Source organism: Brienomyrus brachyistius, unplaced genomic scaffold (assembly GCF_023856365.1).
Source record: "Brienomyrus brachyistius isolate T26 unplaced genomic scaffold, BBRACH_0.4 scaffold38, whole genome shotgun sequence".
NCBI lineage: Eukaryota > Metazoa > Chordata > Actinopteri > Osteoglossiformes > Mormyridae > Brienomyrus > Brienomyrus brachyistius.
In genome coordinates, this window is record NW_026042313.1 from 1,895,745 (window position 1) to 1,917,386 (window position 21,642).

The 21,642-nt window shown below is 44.8% G+C and overlaps 1 protein-coding gene across 1 annotated transcript; it reads right to left on the reverse strand.

Moving 5' to 3' along the window:
• Positions 1 to 1,591: 1,591 nt before the first annotated feature.
• LOC125722371 (F-box only protein 11-like) lies at positions 1,592 to 20,200 on the reverse strand. The gene is made up of 18 exons (XM_048998525.1): positions 20,181 to 20,200; positions 12,238 to 12,365; positions 12,002 to 12,083; positions 11,771 to 11,915; positions 11,450 to 11,579; positions 11,208 to 11,291; positions 10,770 to 10,902; positions 10,446 to 10,552; positions 10,162 to 10,273; positions 9,935 to 10,041; positions 8,575 to 8,712; positions 7,820 to 8,037; positions 7,412 to 7,592; positions 4,391 to 4,513; positions 4,105 to 4,190; positions 2,828 to 2,936; positions 2,645 to 2,743; positions 1,592 to 2,360 (listed from the first exon to the last, which is right to left on the reverse strand). The coding sequence occupies exons 2-16, from the start codon at positions 12,343 to 12,345 to the stop codon at positions 2,933 to 2,935; spliced, it is 1,758 nt and encodes a 585-aa protein (XP_048854482.1). The 5' UTR covers positions 12,346 to 12,365; positions 20,181 to 20,200; the 3' UTR covers positions 1,592 to 2,360; positions 2,645 to 2,743; positions 2,828 to 2,932.
• Positions 20,201 to 21,642: the final 1,442 nt, after the last annotated feature.

The following is a 21,642-nucleotide window of genomic DNA, read 5'->3' on the forward strand; positions in this document are numbered from 1 at the left end:
GTAGTGTGACTGTCTATAGGGAGAAGGTTAACCTTGTAGAGAGATTAATTTATCTCAGCAGCAGTGTTTATGCCTCTGGTGACTACCTATGAAGTCAGCAGACCGTTTGGGAGAGCACAGGAGTTCATGAGGTTGCTGGAACGAGGTGTGTGGTATTCCTGATATCTGAAAGAGGAAGGTTCAAGTCTCCCTGCCTTGCTGTATGGCTGCGAGACATGGATGCTATCCAGTTAAGCGGAGATGAAGTTTGGACTCTGGTACTGTCTCTCTTTGGAGAATCCTTGGGTACTGCTGATTTGACTTAGTGTCACCGTGTGGTAGGTGCGGCAACATGCTGCATCAGGGAATGCTCCCCAACCTGGTGCTTGGGCTGCCAGGAAGTCAATTTTTTGATACATTGCTAAGTATGAAGCTTTTCAACATTTTGCATCTCCACAACGCAAAACATGCATTTTTGTGATTTGGGTGCCCGTTTCGCTAAGTTTGCATATGGGGACACTTAGGTTGCTGAAAAATTGAAATTTTGACGTGACAGTTTTTCAACATTCTGTATCCCTGAGAAGCAAAACACATTTACTAGAGCAATTGGATTCATGATCTAAATTTAACAAAAATGACAAGTTTCCTTTTTTTGTAGGAAATTATACCCTTTTAATTCATACTAGCATCTACATAATGGTTGTTGAATACTTCACAATATATTAAATTGAGATGGTATGGTACATGCATACAATCCAAGCTGTATGAGAACCCACAGTCACCAATACACAATGAAAAACAAATAAAATCCCTCAAAAAAAGAAAAAAATAAGCCATGAAACAGTTGAGTGCTGTATAGACAAGCACATCAGCTTTAATACAGCGGGGGGCTATAGGGTTCATCTCCAGCAATGTCTCGTTTCTTATCGAGGAAAAAGGGGGAAAAGTCACAGTCACACGCGATTGCCACTCACACGAGACATCACTATAAACACTCTCTCGTGATGCTTTGCCAGAAAGTACTCATATGCTGTGCCTTGCTTGAGCCCCAGGGGTTAAAATAAATGTTTTGAGACATGTATTCCTGTAGATCATTTCAACTAAAACTTCCAGAAATGGCCAGATATCCACAGAGATTAACATTTAGCACACTTCACCCACCATTACCCATGTGAAACGTTTTAACCACCTGACGTGACTTTTTGTGCATTACAAGCCCTAAGTCCCTAGTGTGCCTGAGCACCAATGGGAGACATAACAGGGTTACCCCAACAGTCATTTCAAGCCGCCTTAACCACATTTAAGTGTATCAACAAAATTGTTTATACCTTAGCAAAAGGTAACACAGTTCAAGAATGCACACTACTCAAAACATTCCTTTTGCTTTTGCAATTAAAGAAAAGGAAAAAAAACATTACTTTTAATATATTAACATTGCTGGAGTAAATTTAGCGTTCCTAAATCAAATCTGTGTAATCCATTGATTTCTCTTTCACAGAAAGAACTTAGATACCGGGGCTTGACAAGGTATACAGTAAGCAAAGGGAGTGTTATCAAAATAATAATAATAATAATAAGACATTCAAGTACAGTAAGATTTATGCTTGAAAATACAAAACTATGTGGGAAAGCATTAAAATCATGTGACAATCAGAATGGCATTAAAAAAAGCTGAAGTGCTAGATCACCTTTTGTTCCTTCACCAAACATTTACCAGCACCACTGCTGTCTAGAAACAGTTGCCAAGGTGGCTGTATGGGCAGCGCCCAGCCTACTGAACAGGATGACATCCCTCTTCAGTGAGAGGGACTATGGCTCCTTGTGTTTCTGGGTACCAGACTGCAGCTAAGCTCCTCCTACAGCAGCATCTCAGATGTTGCAGAGGCAGTACAGCTGAAGTCACGCCCCCTTACTCTCCATAATCCTGAGTCAACATATTGCTTCTCTTCGACGTTCATTTCTTCTTTTCTTCAAAACGTTTGCATTAACAGAAAAAAAAAGTTTTACATCCACAGACACAGGAAAGCCTTTTAAAGGTTTTCTTTAAATATATAAACTTCTCCATTAGAAGCTGGGTCAGCTTTTGCTTTTCAGTTTTTTAGTATGTTTTTAAAGATTTTATTTCTAGTGTGCATATCTTTCTCCATCATCATACATTAAACATGGAGTCTTTTTGGGTCCAGACTGATCAAAGCATCCATTTGGTGCGTTTAGTCCACGGCCCTTTAAAAGGTAACAGCTGAGGTCAAGCTCAGTTGTGCTGCAATGTATTGGACTCTATAGGAGGGGCAGAGTCATACAGAGTGTCTGTGTCATGTGTGGGCTCTCCAGCAAGTGTGCATGGGTTTGACAATGTCCCTGCTCCACAGTCACAGAAAAACCTATAGTGAAGAGAAAGTTATTAATATCCCTGAATGGAACTATTAAAAGTCACAATGCAGTTAAATTCTTGCACAGTTCAAATATAACCTATTGACTGTTTATTACAAAGAACTACTAGGCATGAGCAATACAAACTGACAAAATGTCATTTTCATGATTATGAACATATCATCAGTTTGAGTATTCTATCGTGATATAGCCTAAATACTTGTTTCCTTGTGTAATTAACAGTTGCGTACAAGTCCGTTGTTTGTATAATTCTATTTAGTGCAGCTGCACTAACCTGTCGTGCCGATTGAACTCAACATCATGTCCTTGATGGCACTTCTTGATGCAGTTCAGGCAGATGGAATTACGGTCTGTGGTATTACATGTGTGACACCTACAAGAGATGAAATGGAGGTTTTGATTGGTTGATATGCTCATCAGATAAAAATGTATGCTGTTGGGGGTTGGGGGCATTTACCTATAAAAATCGTGCATCGGGTAGCTGGTGTAACTGGAAATCTTATACAGGCACTGCCCCCTAGAGACAGCTTTTTCAATGGCATCTTGGTTGTTCATTATCTTGTTATCTGTGGAGGAAAATGCACAGTCAAAACAGCTAGAAACTCAAAATGCTACTGTTGGAAATATCCACCAGCAGATGACCTCTGTATGAAACTGTACATGGAACATCTTATAGTCCCTCCTCTTCTTTTCTTTCTAGATTTAAACTCCCATCTGGAGGAAATATCTGGTATTTCTAGAAAATCAATGCCCTCTACCTGTCAGTTGGACTCATTTCCTACTTATATAGTTAAATCCTGTTTGCCCTCTCTTTCCTCTCTGGTAACTAACATCATGCATTCCTTCCCTATTTCTGGTCTCATTCCTTTATCTCTCGAAACAGCCATCATAGAAAGAAAGAAACCTGGACTCTTACAACATAAATTTTCTTCCAATCTCAAATTTACCTTTCATCTCTAAAATCACTTGAAAAAACTGTCCAGCCTCACACCTACTCTCCTAGTAGGTGGTAGTGTAGTGGATTTAAGCTGAATCTTCAGAGTAGCAACAAGTCTGTGGTCAGAATTCACAAACTAGGCATTTCTGTAGACCCTGCAGTTCTGAAGGAGCTTCCAATGTCTGCCAGTGAGGATGTGATCGATCTCCTTCGCTGCACCACCAGCATTGGAGTACCAAGTCCAATGATGCGGCTCAGGGCAATGGAACCAGGATGCAGCGACGGGCAGCCCCGACCTTTCGCAAAGTCAAGGAACATGGAGCCACTCTCACCCTGGTCTCCAGACCCATGGGGACTGAAACAGTCCTGAGAGCCAGCCCTGTCAGTGCCAGTGGTCACTTTGAAGATGTTACCCATAACCAGAGTGTCACCTCGTGGGCACTCTTCAACCACTAAGTGAAGTTGCGAGTAAAATGTCTCCCTCAATGAGACATCACTTAATGTGATCAGAGCATATACTGAAACAACAGACAAGACACCCAAGGAGTGCCTTAGCCGGAGTCTCATAATACACTCATTGAAAGGAGTGACATCAGACACCATCAGGAGGAGCCGATCTGCTACAGCAATGGCTACTCCCCGAGTATGGCAGCCATCAGTCTGACCAGACCAAAAGTAGGTATACCCACCTACAGAGATCCGGCCACTCCCCAGTCTGCGGGAATGTTGCTACCAAAATGCGGAGTTTACGAAGCACACAAATTATATAAAAACCTCCAGTGGCATAGGAAGCTGACCTGATCTGAACACCAGAGTACATGTGATTGTAGATGTCATTGTCTTCTAGAACACCATGTCCATTGTCATAAAAATATACTCCAACCTGTAAAATATAAAATATACAATAAGATGCTCTCCTGCCAATGGAGAGCTGGGATAAAATGAATGTTACAATAATTTATAATTTAGTAAATAAAACAATGCAACATAAACAAGAGATTAATAAAAAAGTAGCAGGTCCCACCCACTTACATCCAACTGAACTGCTAACCCTGAGCCAGAATGAGCACTTTCAGCCATTACCTGCTTTCCGCTGTGTATCCGGTTCCGCCGCAGAACCGGTGTGCTTCCGGTGGTCACCCACACACCCGCCAGGGTGTTACTGTACACTTCATTCTCCTCGATTACACCCTGACCCTTTTCGTGCTGCAAGGTAGAAGCCACACCACATGGTACAGTCAGAATCTCCTCTTCTGACTGGCAGGGTTCTCACTCGAACAATCATTTATTTTTAGCTGCGTTAAACAGAAACAAGAGGTCCCTCCCTGACATCACTGTATTTACATACTCATTCAGAGAGCGTTCACACTCAGAGCTCACACAGCATTCACTTGCACATCATGGCACCATGTGTTAATTCCACATGTTGTTTGTGCAGCTACACGTAGAAATTAATATGCGTATGTGAAACGCAGTACCACCAAAAATCTTGGGGGCAGTATGGTCAACTTATGTTACTGAACTGTTTATATATGGTACAGTTAGTATTAAAGTAGCAACTGATCTATTTTTTTTGAGTGGCCAGAAGATATTAAAAATGCAATATTTTCGGAGGCAAAAGGAAAAAAAAAAAGTATTCCAAGCACTACTGTGTAAGCTGAACAGCAGCTTCAAAATGTACTGGCAGTTTAAGTTTCTTCTGCTTTCTATGGAGAATGCTGCAGCAGTATTACAGAGTCAGCAACTCGCTGTGGACGCAGTGAGTGTACAACATTCATGCCACAACCGTGAACTACGCATTCAAGTATGAGCAGCTGCACCGCTGACGTAGTGACAACACACATAGGCATAAGGGTTGCGAGTCGGCCTGTCACAATTATTACATAATCACCTAATTGACATTATGCAAAATATAATTGTGGTCAGCTCAAATAATCAGTAGAATCGTCTCCACTCATATAAAAATAGAAATATGACTGTTCTGTCTCCTTCACCTATCACTATTTCCATGTTGTTTTCTACCAGGTAATGCTTGGCTGGCTTTTGTTTAATGACATCATCTCATTGTGTTTCTGAACCAATCCATACCACCTGCCCTATTAGTACCTCGCACATGTGCGCATGTGCAGCATTAGGCTTCTCAGCAAATGCGGTGCCCCATTTGTACACTTAGTTTCACAACATTTTCATGACCCAGCCTGATCCCGTTAGAGTTTCTTTTCACCACTTCAGGTTCATTTTATGGGCTGCTTGCTCGTGAGTGATCTTCACCAGCCCAGAATATCAGGCAGATATTCCAATTTTGGATTCTTTGTGTTCTCTGTCTGTTTAATACAAGTTCTGCATAGCACTTTCACATGTGCCCGAGTACGTGTTTATGCGTCTCATTATGGAGAGATGACTGTTTATGTCCCTGACGGCTGCCACTATTATGCTGCAGCAGAGTCAGCATATTATGGCTACAGGACAAATAACTAAAGAAATGTGTATTATTTTTCTATTCATTTATGATCCCACTGCTTTGGAGTGATATAAGCAGGCGCACATAACTGGTATGCAAGTTAGCATTCACTGTAAAGCGATAAACATGGAAATTTCATGTTGCAGCAGTGCAAATGCGTATATATTTTATGTGCATTTGTGTTGTAAAGACAAGAAATTACCATGCATTTTAACCTTTATGTGGCTAATCTGTGCTTCTTTAGAAGTATAAAGGTTAACTCACAGTGCACATGCAGTCATTTCTTGTCATGAGAGCATGAATGCATTTAATGAATGCGCATTTAAAGAATGCATACTCGTGTATCAGTTATGTGCATCCGTGGATATAAATATGGCTGAAACTAACACAAAATACACCAAACTTGATATTTCAGTTTAGAGTGAACTAAAGCTATCTGTATACCAAAATTCTGTGTCACTGGATAGCAGAAATTTTAACTGATGAAAATATGAACTAACATTTCAGATATTGGATATTTAGATAATAGTACTGACCAAAAAAAACTGGAAATAGACAACCGGAGTGAACACTTAACCAAAAAAAAATAAAAAATCCATTTTATTTAAGTCAACGGAATCATTAGCGCCGATAGTCTGTAGCATGTTTCACAAAGCCGGCTTTCTTGCTTAACCAGATAACTTGTCTGATATAAGGTACTGCATAGTTTAAATTAATTTTATTTTCATTCACTTACATTTACCCCAGACTACCTTAATTCCAATAAGTAATTCAGCTAAGTTTGCTGTAAATGTAAACGATACGATTTGCCATGGGGGCGGCATGGTGGTGCAGTGGTTAGTACTTTTGCCTCACACCTCTGGGACCCGGGTTCAAGTCTCCGCCAGGGTTACATGTATGTGGAGTTTGCATGTTCTCTCCATGTCGTCGTGGGGTTTCCTCAGGGTACTCCGGTTTCCCCCTCACAGTCCAAAAACATGCTGAGGCTAATTGAAGTTGCCAAATTGCCCGTAGGTGTGTATGTGTGAGTGAATGGTGTGTGAGTGTGCCCTGTGATGGGCTGGCCCCCCATCCTGGGTTGTTCCCTGCCTCATGCCCATTGCTTCCGGGATAGGCTCCGGACCCCCGCGACCCAGTAGGATAAGCGGTTTGGAAAATGGATGGATGGATGGATGGATGGATGGATGGATGATTTGCCATAAAATGGCAGGATGAGCAAATAGGGCAGGGCAGACGTGTGAAGTAAAATTGGGCAGGTGGTTTGGGATCAGGAAGAGATAATAGCAACTGTCTATTGCCAGGCATTTAACATTAAAATTTTTTTTTCCTTTCTTATTTAACTTATTTGTTAATGTTACATCAGGTCTCTACAATTTTTGTTTAAAGCTTAAAAGGCAAATGCATTTTTTATTTCTTTGCAAGGTGTATATGCAATATTCAACTATTATTAGGCTAACTCTAGGCTGATAGTGTTATAAAATAAACAGAAAAAACAAATCATTAAATCGCAATTATTTTTATGACAATCGTCAACTAAAATTTCACGATGGTGACTGTCCCAGGGGGGAGCATGAAGTACAAAGCAGCCCTAAGAGTTGCATGTGTGACTAAGGATACACATGGGAATGGGGAAATTTCCATACTACATAGATGCCTCCATGCTGCCCATCATGGATTTTGTTCTGTCGAACGATAGGGCAGCTGTTGGTCCGGATCTGGATCCCTGCCAAGGCGTTGCCGTGGATGTCGTTCCCTTCGATGAGGCCCCGCCCATCTCCAAATATGTAAACACCACCTTGGTTGCCATTGTAGATGGCATTTCCCCTGAATGCACAAGACAGAGAACAACTGCATGAGACACATATATCAATACCAAAGTGTATTGTAGGTGTTTTCATGTTTATGGTACCAGGCTTCCATTGGAGTAGTCCAGACAAAACAACCAAATCAGTTCAAAACAGTTAGGATAGAAGTACCATTCATGCGATAAAATGAAGAAAAGACTGGATAGAGGAATCCCAATAAACGGATGTATAAATAAAGATGCTAACCTGATAGTGGGGTCACTGTTAGATGTGATCCAGACTCCAGCAAAGTTATTCGCATAGATCTTATTGTCGATGAACTGGCCACGACCCTTTTCATGCACATAGATGCCCCCTGTCTGTCCATGGTGGATCTCACAGCGCACCACTGTGGGGTTTGCGTAAGCCTTCACCTCAAAGCCAGCGATACGATTCCGGTGGATGTTGCAGCTCTCGAAGTAGCCCTGCAGAGAACACACAGCACACACCAAAATGTACAACAGTGTCAAGCAAAAATCCTATGAACCAGGTAAAAGTATAAACACCTGACTTTTAGGTTTAGAGAGATTTATCTAAACAGGCATAGCTCATGTTATTTTCCCACATCAAGCAGCTTGACTGTATACACTAGATAGAGACCCTTGGTTTTGAAAGCTTGATGTTTAGCAATCACAAAAAGTACCCTAAGATTATGGGATGAAACAGGAGCACCCCAAAGAATTGTGCATAACATGCAAACTCCAACAAGAATGGGGGTGAGATTCAAACCCCCAGCTCTGAAGCTGTGGCAACAGACACCTGCTTAGCCACCAAACTCTCTCAAGAAAATTTACTTATTCAAAAGCTATTAAGAAGTTAATTGTAGAAGATACCAGCATTCCCCACAGCAGGCATCCGCAATTCTAATCCTGGTAGACTCAAGAATGTTGTTCTGTCTAATATTAAAAATCCTGTAACCACAATGTGACAGAAAACAAATGCAACAAAGCCAGTGCATTTACCATGCCATGGTCGAAGGTGAACACTCCAACATCCCTTCCATGATGAATGTGGTTTCGTCGGATGATGGGGTTGCCATGGTTTTTCACCAAGATGCCTGCCAGAGCATTGTTGGAGATCTCATTGTCCTCATATACACCCTGGAAACAGATGTGGTGGGGGGGGGGGGGCACTGATTAGGAACAGAGACATGCAACTTCATAGCACTAATTTCCTGCAGGGCATAAAGATGCACTGTGTAACTGTTCTCCAATCATTATTAGCCAATGGTGGCTTATTTTTATAAGGCAGATTCAGTTGGAAAAGAAATTGAAAGAAAGACAAAGAAAGAAAGTTACTTATTCATTGTTACCTTAGATGACTCAAAGATGTGGGGATACTATTATAAGGGATAGCTCAAGGTGGGCACACGCTTTGCCTGACACCTGAATCCGAAGTGCAATGTAATATACTATTTATCACCTATAAAGCCTTAAATACACTTGTACAAATTCACCTTGCAGATCTGCTTTTTCAAAATGATCCTAATTTCTTTTTATAAAATGCTAATTATTTACCTTCACCAAACATTTATAGCCAAAACAACAACAGAGCCAAATACAGAACTCCTGATTTAAGGAATAATTTTCAGATTATTACATTTCTGAAGCACTAATCACAGGTGATCACCAAAACTAGCGGTTCCATTTCTGGTTTAATTTTTGTGGTACACCTTCTGCCTCTCATCGTTTTACTATGTTGCCATTGTTAAGTTACTTCTGCATTACACTTGGTTGGCTACACTACCACATACAACACAGTACTCATGTTCTCTTTACTCCTATACTTTCTGCCTTGTGCTTGGGAACAGTCCAATCACCAGAACATTATTGCGTACCCCAAGTAGCCACTCAGACCCAGAATATAAAAACATCTTCATTAACTAAATGTTATACAGCTTTTATTACTGTATTATTGCTTTTTATGTAGTAACAGTCACTTATGTCCACTGGCATTCTCAGCATTGACAGGAAATGATAGAATCAAAGACTACATCAATGTTACTCCCAAAGCATTACAGCATTACAGCAATGTTACTGCCAAGTTTTGAGAGATTCATCGTACAGGTTGTAATTTGGCACAGCCAAATTTCTGTGCATGTTCCCCTCCCTGGGGAAGTGTGTTGCTCAGTCTGTGGAAGCTCAGGAAGTGTTTGTGTCTGTGACTGGAAGGTCACCGGCTGAAAACCAAGGGTCACCAGAGTGATTTTAGCATTGGGCGCTTAAGTAAGGTCCTTAACTGGACTTTGATTAAAAGCATGTGCTATATGACAACCAAGTACAATGTGCACGCCGTGTCTCTTTGAGGCGAAGTATGTCATGCCTGTGCATAGTCTGTGATGTAAAGTCCCACGTTCTCACAGTCGCTGATGTTGCAGTGCTTGATAGTGGGACAGGCGCCCTGACCACTTACACATACTGCGGAACCCACTGTTGAAAGAGAACAGAGAACATTAGCTGAAACATCTGAACTATTATGCTTATGGGAAATCTGTAATTAACTTTTAAAAAAAAGAAAAATGAGTCAGATGGATGTATAGACTGCCATACCTGTACATGTGCTCCGTATGACACAGTAATCTATAATCGGGCTGCAGTTTACAGTGATCTCTAAACAGTGGTGGACATTGTGGTGTTGGGCAGACTTGTCATCAGGGTTGAACTATCGGAAACAAACACAAATACAGACCAACAAACTTCCAGTATTATTTATTTATTTTTAATTAAAGGTGCATACTACAAATAAAGTTCTAAATCCTAAACAGGGACATAATATCTGTACTAAAGAGAAGATGGAAGATGAAATGAGTCTGAACAGGACAACAGGCACCCACCCTAATAGTCATGTAGCCCACATAGGCATCCTCAGATCCTTCCATGAATACGAATGTGGAGTCCCGGGTGTTCTCAATAATCACCTTATCCGCTACCTTCCCAGGTGCTAAAGGGTTTGTAATAAAAAGGGCAGAAATTCTTTGGGTCACAAAAAGAGTGAGGGGAAAGATATTTTACGTGAGCATAACACAATCTAGCCTACAAAGAGCAGATTTGAAATATATTCTTTATACAGTTTCATCTTTCATCATACATGAAAAACAAGCTATACCAGCAAACACACAACCTTAACCACTCAGCAGAAACTCCACAAGTTAACATACCAGCGCCAATCATGGTAATGGGTGACTCGATGTAGATCCACTCGTCATTGTAAATCCCAGAGTGGACAAATATAAGCCCCTCAAAACGAGCTTCCTGTACGCCACCAAGAGCATCTTCGATGGTGTCGTAGTACTGAAGGGACATTAGCATCAGCATAATGGAGTGTGGAGAGGAAGAGAGCCTTTAAAAATGTAGAAAGTTCATATTTTCCCATATACCAATGAGTAGCACTACTTTCCATAACCAGATTAACTATAATTTTCATCAACGGTTATGTGTTTCCAGAGAGACCAATTCAGGATCTATCAAAATACGGGCTTTTGAGAAAAGATTTGTCTAAGAGACCATGACAATAATGGGAAAATTCAATAAAATCATGAGATTTGCTCAATAAATAATGAAGAAAACAAGATTCTGTGATGGAGATATAGTCTTACCAACATGTTCTCCCGTCCTTTGTACCTGGCAGGGTTGCTGTAGAAATGCTCAGCAAAGCCAGGCTTCACATGAGCTCCCTTGCACTGCAAACAAGTTAAGAAGAAACACCCTCAGAGTGTAAGGTAATGCAGCACCTGGGTGGACAGATTATATGTAACGACACCGAGGGTACTCAGACAAATTAATCAGATAAAACTGCTACAGGGAAAGGTACATGAGCTTGCACACAGGAGACACACACCGGCTGCTGAAAGCTCTCTTTCCAGGGGTTTGACTGCTCATACTCCTCAGGATTGATCTGGTAGAACTTTCCAGGCTCAGGGTGCATCATGGGGCGTGTGTACTCAAATACCTCCATGTAAAGTCTCTTCCTATGAAATGGAGACAGAACATATGGATCAGATGAACTCCACTCAAGGTCACACAAAAAGCTCTCTATATACAATTCACTACATATATACATTAACAACAGCTAAAGAAACAAAGACAATTTAATGTAGCAAATTATCCATGGCCCTCAAAATCCACGACTGGGGTGGAAGGTAGCATGAGGCTGGCTCACCAGAGGATGGGGTCATTGGCCAGTTCACTGAAGCGCTTGCACACACGTGCTGCCTGACAGAGGTCCTGCTCCAACAGGTAGGAGAAGATCTTCAGGACCACCTCATCGGGCAGCTTCTCCTGGAGGTACTGCTCAGCTGGAGCAGCTGATGGGGAACAGACCAGACATTTTTATTAAATCAATTTTACCACCAGCCCAGAAACCAAGGACCACTCATTAGCCGGCACTAACCTGGCAGATCCAGAGATTTCCCTGAGATCCGGGGCCTCTTGGCTCGAGGCCCAAAGGTTTCTGTGGCTGAAGTAGAGGCTCCCTGCAAAGAGAAGCAGTGGTGAAGGGAGATGATCACATCCTACCATAACTGAAGAAGAACTGGGAATCAGTGGGGACAGTAACTGTACATTGCTGACCTATACAAATACAATAAAACAGCAGGTCAACAGAAGCAAAGGCAGATAACAACCAACCTCCATGGGGCTCTTTCCTGGGCAAGCAGTCCGCTTGGACAACAGGGACTTTCTTCGTAGTTGATAGGGACTATTTTGAGCTCCAGGACCAGATTCTTCAGCAACCATGTCTGCAGGAACTTCATCATCTATGGCCAGAAAAAAACATACAGACCGTCAGTGTGGCAGTTTCAAAGTTCTGTGTAGTTGTAATAATAAATGGTGAGATTTCCAGACTGCCAATTGCACTAGGACTTTGTCAATGTGCAATATTAATATTGATACTGCATGTTGTGCATGTGACGCGATACGTCGGCGGTAGAGGCGCACGGGTAAGGTGATGAGCGGAGAGGCAAGCAAGCAGGCAGACTTAGGGCAAACGGGGATTTATTAGGACCACAAGGACTCGGGAGACATCACACGCTGACGGACATCAATGACGGACACCGCTAACAGGTAAGACCAGGACTTAAAACCAGACAAGACTAATCAAAGTAATCAGATACAGCGGGGTACAATCAGGGAAATACACGTGGGAAGGCAGGGGGCGTGGCACACACGAGGAGCGGACGAGCCGGGCATGACAGTGCACATGAACGTGTCACATCGCATGAACCAGAACAGTCAGCTATGCCGAGGTTAGGCATTATCGCCATAGTATCCAGACATCATATAACTTTATATATTTAAGTAACATTACTATGCAATACAGTAGCACTATTTTGAAATATTGCTGATAACATCTGTTCAGTACGTGGGGGGAGGGGGGGGTGCAGAACACAGATAATATATCGATATAATAATAATAATAATATATAATATTATATCGATAATAATCGATATGTTGCTAAAACATTTTCACTATCATAGGTAAGGCTGTCAAGATCACACCACGATCATGTCCCAATGTAATTGTGATTATATAGTGCATGTGCAATCATCACCAGGGTATTAGATGACAGGTGAAACGTTTGCCCAGACGCCACCGTTCTGGTACTATACGGACATTTACTTACACCCGCAGTTTGGTAAGCAGATTAGTGGTGTCCCTAAAATATTAACGAGATGCATATTGTGATGCCCAAAAGTTAGTGATCTGTATACATTTGCCATATTATTATGTTTAATAAACGTGTCTGATTTTAAACTGCAAAAAGTACCGCCACACCACCATCTTTTTACCTTGTTTGTCCACAATCTCTCCTCTTACAAAAGACGTTCAGTGCCACTCCAGTGCTTATTGCTTCCATGACTTTCTAGAACAATAGCATGTGGCTCCAGTAACTGAATTTAATAAGCATAAGGATACTCTGAATTTATACAAACTACTTGCTTTTGGATGTCACAATACGCTTCTCGTTAATATCTTAGGCACACTAGTAATATGCTTACCAAATTGGGCGCGTAAGTAAATGTCCGTAAAGTACCAAAAGGACGGCATCCGGACAAACGTTTCACCCGTCATCTAAAGTCCAGGTGATTATTGCACAAGCTCCATATAATCGCTATTATAATGCAACATGGTTGCGACAGCCCTAGTCATAGGAATCAAACAGCAAGCTTTGCAATTTGCTGTTAAAAGTATAACTTACCACTGAATTTCTGGGTTTAAACAACAAATTTAGAAATTCAACCAAAAACTAAATTCATAACTAGATTCTGTCAACAACAATGTATTCCATGGACCACCGAATCACCCCTCCCCCGCTATATCTAGTTGTAATCATCTCAAAGCCACAATTAACAATGGGTTACATGTTGAACAGCTGCTTGCGAATTTAAGTTTCCCCTGTGTTGAAAAATGTACTAATACACTGATTAGCAAGACCAAATGAGCTCTGCCTAATGCTAAAGCTTTAAAAAAATGTAACATAGTTTTTCTTAATTAGTCCTGCCTCATGGGATTCCACTGCTCAATTAAAAAAATAATATGCGTCAAAGACAAAGCATACTGTATTCATTCAAGATACGGATGGGATTGTGAGAAATTTAACTGATTTAAACAGCAAGGATGAAAATTGAGACGACTGATTCAGAGTGCCTATGCAATGTAAACTGATTTAACATGTACTAGGTAATCTTGAAACGCAACAATCATTATATTTCCCTAACCCTAACCCCCTAACCTAACCCCTAAACCCTAACCCTAACGCTAAACCCTAACCCAAAACCTAACCCCTAACCCTCTAACCCTAACCCAACCCTAACCCCTAACCCTAAACCCTTACCCCAACCCTAAACCCTCACCCCAACCCTAGACCCTAAACCCTAATCCCAACCCTAACACCTAAACCCGAACCCTAAAACCCCACCCTAACCCTAACACCTAAACCCCAAGCCTAACACCTAAAAACCCTTACCCCAACCATAAACCCCAACCCTAAACCCTCACCCCAACCCTAAACCCTCACCCCAACCCTAAACCTAATCCAGCCAGAGCCACCCGGTGTCACCTTACCTCATCTGTTCCTGTTACTCCACCATTCAGGGCATCCGCACCTAGAAACAACAAAAAATGGAGAATCAGATCATCATGGGTTCGCGACCCTAAGAATGGGAAAGAGTGATTGAACCCAGGGAGACTTATCCGAACATCAACACCTGTAAAACAGAAAAGGAAAACAGTTAATAAGGATTTGGAACCCAACGGCCATGAACCGATATATTATGGGTTCACATCCCGGACCTCAATGAAGGGGTTTCGACCTGAGAAGGATCATAAGGATCTCAATGCTTACAAAAAAATATAGGATGGACATTGTAAAGGGGTCAAACTCCTGAGTATAATTCAAATATGTACAAAATATTGGATAAGGACAATGTTAACACAAATAAAGCTTTGTATAAGGAATAATTGTAAATAGTTTATATATTTTTTAAATAAATACGTTTCTGGGAAGAAGTTATATATAAAAAGATAATTTTTAATTCTAGAAAACTGTTTATTAGAATGTATTTAAATTTTGTTACTGTTTTGCCTGAACAAAAAATCATAAAAACTTAAAAATAAAAATTATAATAAAAACGTTTCTTGACTCTTAATGTGTATTATTGCTTGTTAATAAATAATTATTATTCAGTTTATTTAAATTAAAAAACAACCTAAATAGTGTCATGCCCTGCTCGTCGGCTCCTCCTGTGTGCCACGCCCCCTGCCTACCCACGTGTGTTTCCCGGATTGTACCCAGCTGTGTCTCTCGAGTGAGGACGAGGAGGAAGAGCCCTTCCTCTTCCCTTACCTGGAGCGGGAGCCGGTGTTTTCGCCGTCTGTGTTTGCAGACATCGCGCCACCTCCCGCTGCCACCAGGCGCCAGAAGAGCAAGGAGGGGTCCTTCGAATACCCGGACCCACTGCTCATCCCCCCTGCAGCAGCCACCCCGGAGGCGCCGTCCGCGCCTCACCCAGGGAAGACGGCCGACTGCATCTCCCAGTTCTTCGCCCTCCAGGGGCTATTCTGGAGGATCTGGGAGGGACTGGGCACTCCAGTGAGTCCGGAGGCAGAGGACATTATAACGCGGCTCCAGAAGGACTTTGCCGCGTTTACTCCCGCCTCCGACCGGGGGGATCTGGAGAAAATGGCAGAGGGGGTTCGGCAGCTCCTCCAGCTCCAGAGGGCTGCGGACCCCGCTCCCGTGCAGCCGCCATTGCCGGCGGACCCCGCTCCCGTGCAGCCGCCATCGCCGCTGCCGCCGCCTGCGCAGCCGCCTTCGCCGCTGCCGCCGCCGCCGCCTGCGCAGCCGCCTTCGCTGCCTGCTGCAGCTCCCGGGCCGGCGCCCCCTCTGCAGCCACCTGCAGCTCCCGGGCAGGCGCCCCCACTGCAGCCACCTGCAGCTCCCGGGCAGGCGCCCCCACTGCAGCACCCTGCAGCTCCCGGGCAGGCGCCCCCACTGCAGCACCCTGCAGCTCCCGGGCAGGCGCCCCCACTGCAGCCACCTCCTGTTCCTGACCGCGCTCCAAGTCCTGACCGCGCTCCAAGTCCTGACCGCGCTCCAAGTCCTGACCGCGCTCCAAGTCCTGACCGCGCTCCTGTTCCTTCTCCCCCTGTGACAGTTTCTCCCTCGCCCCCGGCGAACTCGACCCCGACCTGGGGTCATGTCTGTGTCCCGTAAAGGGAGGGGACACAGACGCAGGGCTGGAGTCCCGCCCGCCCTGCCCCCTGGCTCGCCCTGCCTCGCCTGCGCTGGGGCTCAGTTGGCGCCTGCGGGTCCTGGCCCTCCGGGTCGGCTGTCGCCTGCGGGTCCCTCTCCGGTGCCTCGTCGCCCTGACTCGCTCCCCCCTCCGGTGCCTGGTCGGTCGCCTGGGGGTTCCCCGACGGCGGCTCCTCGGTTGCCTGCGGGGCCCCTACCTCCAGCCCTCCACCGGACGTCGCCGCCTGCTGCGGCTCCCCCCTCCTCCGGGCCTTCGCCCTGGCCCCTTCCAGCTCCCTCGTCCCCTTCCCTGGTGCTCCCTCCTGCTCCCTCCCTGGCCCCTCCGCGGGTCCCTCGCCCTGTCTCCTCTGCCCCTCCGTGGTCCCCTCCGGCTCCGGCCTCCCGGCCGCCTGCGGCCCCTCCGGCTGCCTCCCGTCGCCCGCTGGGGCTCCCACGAGCTCCCCTTTGTTCCCCCGCCTTCTCTCCCTTCTTTCCTGTCTCTGTCCCGCCTGTCTTTGTTCCTCCTCCTGCCTTTGTCCCGCCGTCCTCTGTCCCTGGTCCCTTTGTTCTGCCCCGCTCTGTTCCTGGTTTCCCGTCGTTCCCTCCCGTCACTCCCGCTCCTTTTGTTCCGCTTGTTCCCTCTGTTTCTCCCTTCCTGATTTGTCTCTCTGCCTTCCCGTCCCTTTGTCAGCTCCTGTCGCACATCCTGTCGCTTGCCCTGTTTTGTGCCTCGGTCCTGTTTCCCGTCTCTTGTTGAAGGTTCTGTTTTTTTTGCTCCAGGTCCCGGTTCCCGTGTCCCGTCTGTCGCCTCCTCCCTGGCGCGCCCGGTGAAGCGCGCCTTTGGGGGGGGGTTCTGTCATGCCCTGCTCGTCGGCTCCTCCTGTGTGCCACGCCCCCTGCCTACCCACGTGTGTTTCCCGGATTGTACCCAGCTGTGTCTGATTATTTTCAATCAGTCCTGTGTATTTCAGTCCGTGTCTTACCCGAGTCCTGTGTCCGTCATTGATGTTCATCGATGTTCGTTTGCGTGAGATCCCCGTATTCCCGATTAAACCCCGTTCGTCCCGTAGCCTGCCTGCCTGCTTCCTCCTTCCGCACAATCGCCGCTCTCCGCCGCGCTCGCGCACCACGACCCGTGACAAATAGACTTGCATTTTTCAAAAATTCAGTTGAAAAAGGAAAAAAGGGGGCGGGGCTTCAAAGCTCATATAAAAGCAGCAGCTCAGAGGGAGCACTCACTCTCTAACTGAGACACCTCTGAGCAGCTTAGTGAAGTTTACTGCTTTTGATAGCTTGCTCATTTTAATATTTATTTAGATTATACAGCCCATTTTTCTTTTATTCCCCCTTCTTTATTTCAATTCCTTACTTTATATTTAGGATATTGATTAGAATATTTTATTTTAGTTTCTTAGGGCAGGTCAATGCCTGATGAAGGTTCTGTTATAAAACCGAAACGTTGCGCAACTGACTTGCCTGAAATAATTCATACTTATTAGATATATAGTTCATATATAGACTGTTTAATACTCATCCTAGACCCGAGAGGCGTAGGCCTCGGGCATATAGTGTGGGACGTAGGGAGGTTGTTTCTGAGAGGTATAGACCCCGGAACAACTCTCAAAACTACCATAATCCTAAACCAATAGGCAATTTTTGGAACAACAGGGGGCGCTCTACAGGGCACCCCCAGAATAAATCTGATTCTGGTTTTAGACCAATGACACATGGACCCCAACAATCCAGTATGGGGCCTAAAAGGGTTAATTCTGGGAGATACAGACCCCAGACAAACACCCAAACTCAACCACAACCTAGACCACTAGGTAATTTCTGGAACCGGGGACGGCGACGTTCCAGGCCAGCCCAACAGGGAGGAGAGCAGCAATTAACAGCTCCTCCTTCCCGGGTTGCACGCTCTGCTCCTGGGAACAATGCCTTGATGGGACCTTATAAAGGCAGACCTTATAAAGGACCTAAGGGCAATGGGCTACAACCTAACAAACAGGATAACAATTATAAAAAGTTCAGTATTCTGGTGAAAAAAATATATGAATTACTGAGATCACACCATCACTTCAAGATCTCTACTGTTACAGATGCTGAACCACCTACCTTCTCCCGGCTCACACAATTCCTCACTGGGGTGTTAAAGCCTGCCAAGACGATGTCACAGACCAGGACTCTCTTGGAGGGCAATGCCAGAAACTGGTCATACACTGCCAGACTGATCTTGCAGGACCATTATGAGCTGTGTATTGAACGGGAAAGGGAGGAATTAGTGGGATTGATTATTGCTGATTGGGAAGCGGCCTCCAAGATAGCAATAAAGTGGTACCAGAATAAATACAAAAAAAGACACATGGAGGGTCCCATAGAGAAGGTCAGGGCCTTTTTAGCGGCTCTGGAGGTTGCACCTGGTAGGGGGAGGGAGCCAATACCTGGGACTCCACAGGATTGTGGATTATCTGATGGGGCGGGATTCCCGCCTCTTACTCATGAGAGTATTCCCCCTTTATCAGAGCCAACCATACCACAACAGCTGGACCCCTTACCTTTGCCACTGCCCCCTGAGACTAGAAAGGAGTGGCCCTTAAAAAAGGTCATGGCTCTTCTGATGACTATGGGGGACATACCTGACGGGGAGGGCGAACCGGTGGCTGGGACCCCACGGGAATGTGGGTCATCTGGTGGCGCTGTGTCCCCGTCCCTCCTTCAGGAAGGCGCTTCCCCCTCATCACACTGGGCCACGCCGCAGCGGCCCATCCCATCACCTATACCACGACCCCGTAGGAAGGCTAGCAATACGGTTGAGGGGTTGAAACCCATAGTACAGAGCCCGGCTGTTGTCCATTTACAGGATTTTCCGGACCTTTCGGAGATAGTATCTGGTGATGACACGGGGGAGAGTAATAAACTGAACACTCCACTACCGATTCGTGAACCACAGGGATTAGCATTTGACCAGCGCTTGGTACTGGTACATGCGGAATCCACTGAATCCCAGCCTAATGAGAGAATTTACTAGGGGTCATGCAGTCCCCAGTGGACGCACTGTTGTGCCTCTCTGAGGAGGATCAGCAGAATAGTCCTCTGCCCCCTCCACAGCTCAGCCCATTACCTGACCCGATGGGCCAAATTAAAAAGTTCAGACCCACAAGACACATCAACACCAACAGAAAGATGTGAGAATGGGGTCTTAGTGTGAGGAAGAAGTGGTGTATCCTGGGGGATTCCAATCTGGGGAGAATACCAGAATTTGATCCGGAACACCTACAGATTGACAGTTACCCAGGGGCCACATTCAGGCACGCGGAGGCCTTCATATCCAAAGCCAATGTACAAACAGTGGTGGAGGGGGTCATCCTATCATTTGGCATCAATCACAGGACCCAAAAACATAAAGAAACTGCGGTCAAGCAGCTTCAGAGGGCAGTGAGGGCAACTAGGGAAAGGTTCCCGGGGGCAGCTATTTATATTCCCCTGGTGAACTTTTCTAAATCCCTGAAACCATGTGAACAGTCCATTTTGTCTGACCTGAATACCCATATTAGGAAAAACTGCCAACGCTTACCTGTACTACCGGAGAAACAATTCCAGGTGACAAAGGACTTTGTCCACTGGACACCCACGTGCGCCAGGGCGATCCTTCAACACTGGTGCACTTACCTAAACTTTTAAGCCCTTCAAACCCGAACCTGGGATTGCAGAGTGGGGCTGGAGTAGTTAATTTAGCCAAAAACTTCACCCCCACAAAGGATCATCTACGATTATTGAACAAGGGCTTATCATTTATACCGACTCCAAAAATTTATAATACCACAAAAAACAACTTACCTTAGATCTCCAACATTACCACAGGAGGCTATTGCTGATGGCCTTCTTTGAACGGAGGAAACAGCGGGAGCCTCCTCCATTCGTGCTAAAATCCACTTGGATACCAAGTTTATCCCAGGTACCTGAAATGATCAGAAAAATAATCAGGGCCGATAATTATGCGGTCCGTCACTTACCTTGGGATGACATACACCCATCCAATTTGAATCCCAGGGAAAGGAAGGCCCTGGACCAACTTCGGCATAACAGGGATATAATTATTAAACCTGCGGATAAGGGAGGGGCGGTTGTTATAATGGATAGGGTAACATATATTAATGAGGCCTACCACCAATTAAATCAGACACAATATTATGAGACTGGAGGAACCTCTTGGACAAAATACTATTCTAGAGGTTAAAAGAATTCTCCAGAAATTACAGGATGAAGGTTTTTTAAATAGAAAGCAAATTTCTTACCTGTCACCACCCGATGAGCCACGTTCCCGATTGTTTTACCTCCTGCCGAAGATCCATAAAGATCCAAAATCATGGAGTCTCCCTTTTTTAATGCCTCCAGGCCGCCCTATTGTATCTGACTGTGGCAGCGACACTTATGCCACAGCAGAATACATTGAATACTTTTTGAACCCAATCAGCACCAAACACCCCAGCTATATCAAGGACACATATGATTTCCTTGAGAAAATCAGGAATCTCCAGCTACCTACCGACTGCCTGCTATTCACCATCGATATAGACAGCTTATATACCAATATTGACACGCCAGCAGGCCTAGCAGCGGTTAAGGAATGGTTTGCTAGACACCCAGACCCAAAGAGGCCAGATAAACACCTGATAGATCTATTGGAGATTAATCTTACCAAAAATGATTTTGTTCTTATTTCTTACAAATTAAGGGAACTGCGATGGGGAAGAGGTTTGCCCCATCGTATGCAAACATATTTATGGCCAAATGGGAGGAGGGGGCCCTAGCGGCCTGGCCTATTCAACCACTCCATTATTATAGATTTTTGGATGACATCTGGGGTATCTGGTCGGGTACAGAAATGGAGTTCAGGGAATTTGCTGATCATCTTCATCACTTTCATGCATCCATTCACATAAAGTACACCCTACACAACTCTGAAGTGAACTTTTTAGATACAGTCACTTATAAGGGGAGTGACTTTATCAACACCCAAAAACTGCAAACCCGGGTGTAATTTAAAGATACGGATACGCACGCTCTCCTACATAAGTCCAGCTATCACCCAAGACACACCTTCAAGGAATCTTAAAATCTCAGCTCCTCAGGTTCCGTCGGATCTGCTCCCAACCGGGGGACTTCTGGAAGGCAACTAAAACCCTGTTTGGGGCACTCAGGAACCGGGGATATCCCCGGTCCTTCCTGAGGGGTTGTCTAAAGGGATTCCTCACGGGGGGAGGAGGGTCCGAGCGGACTCCTGCAGGAGATAATGGGG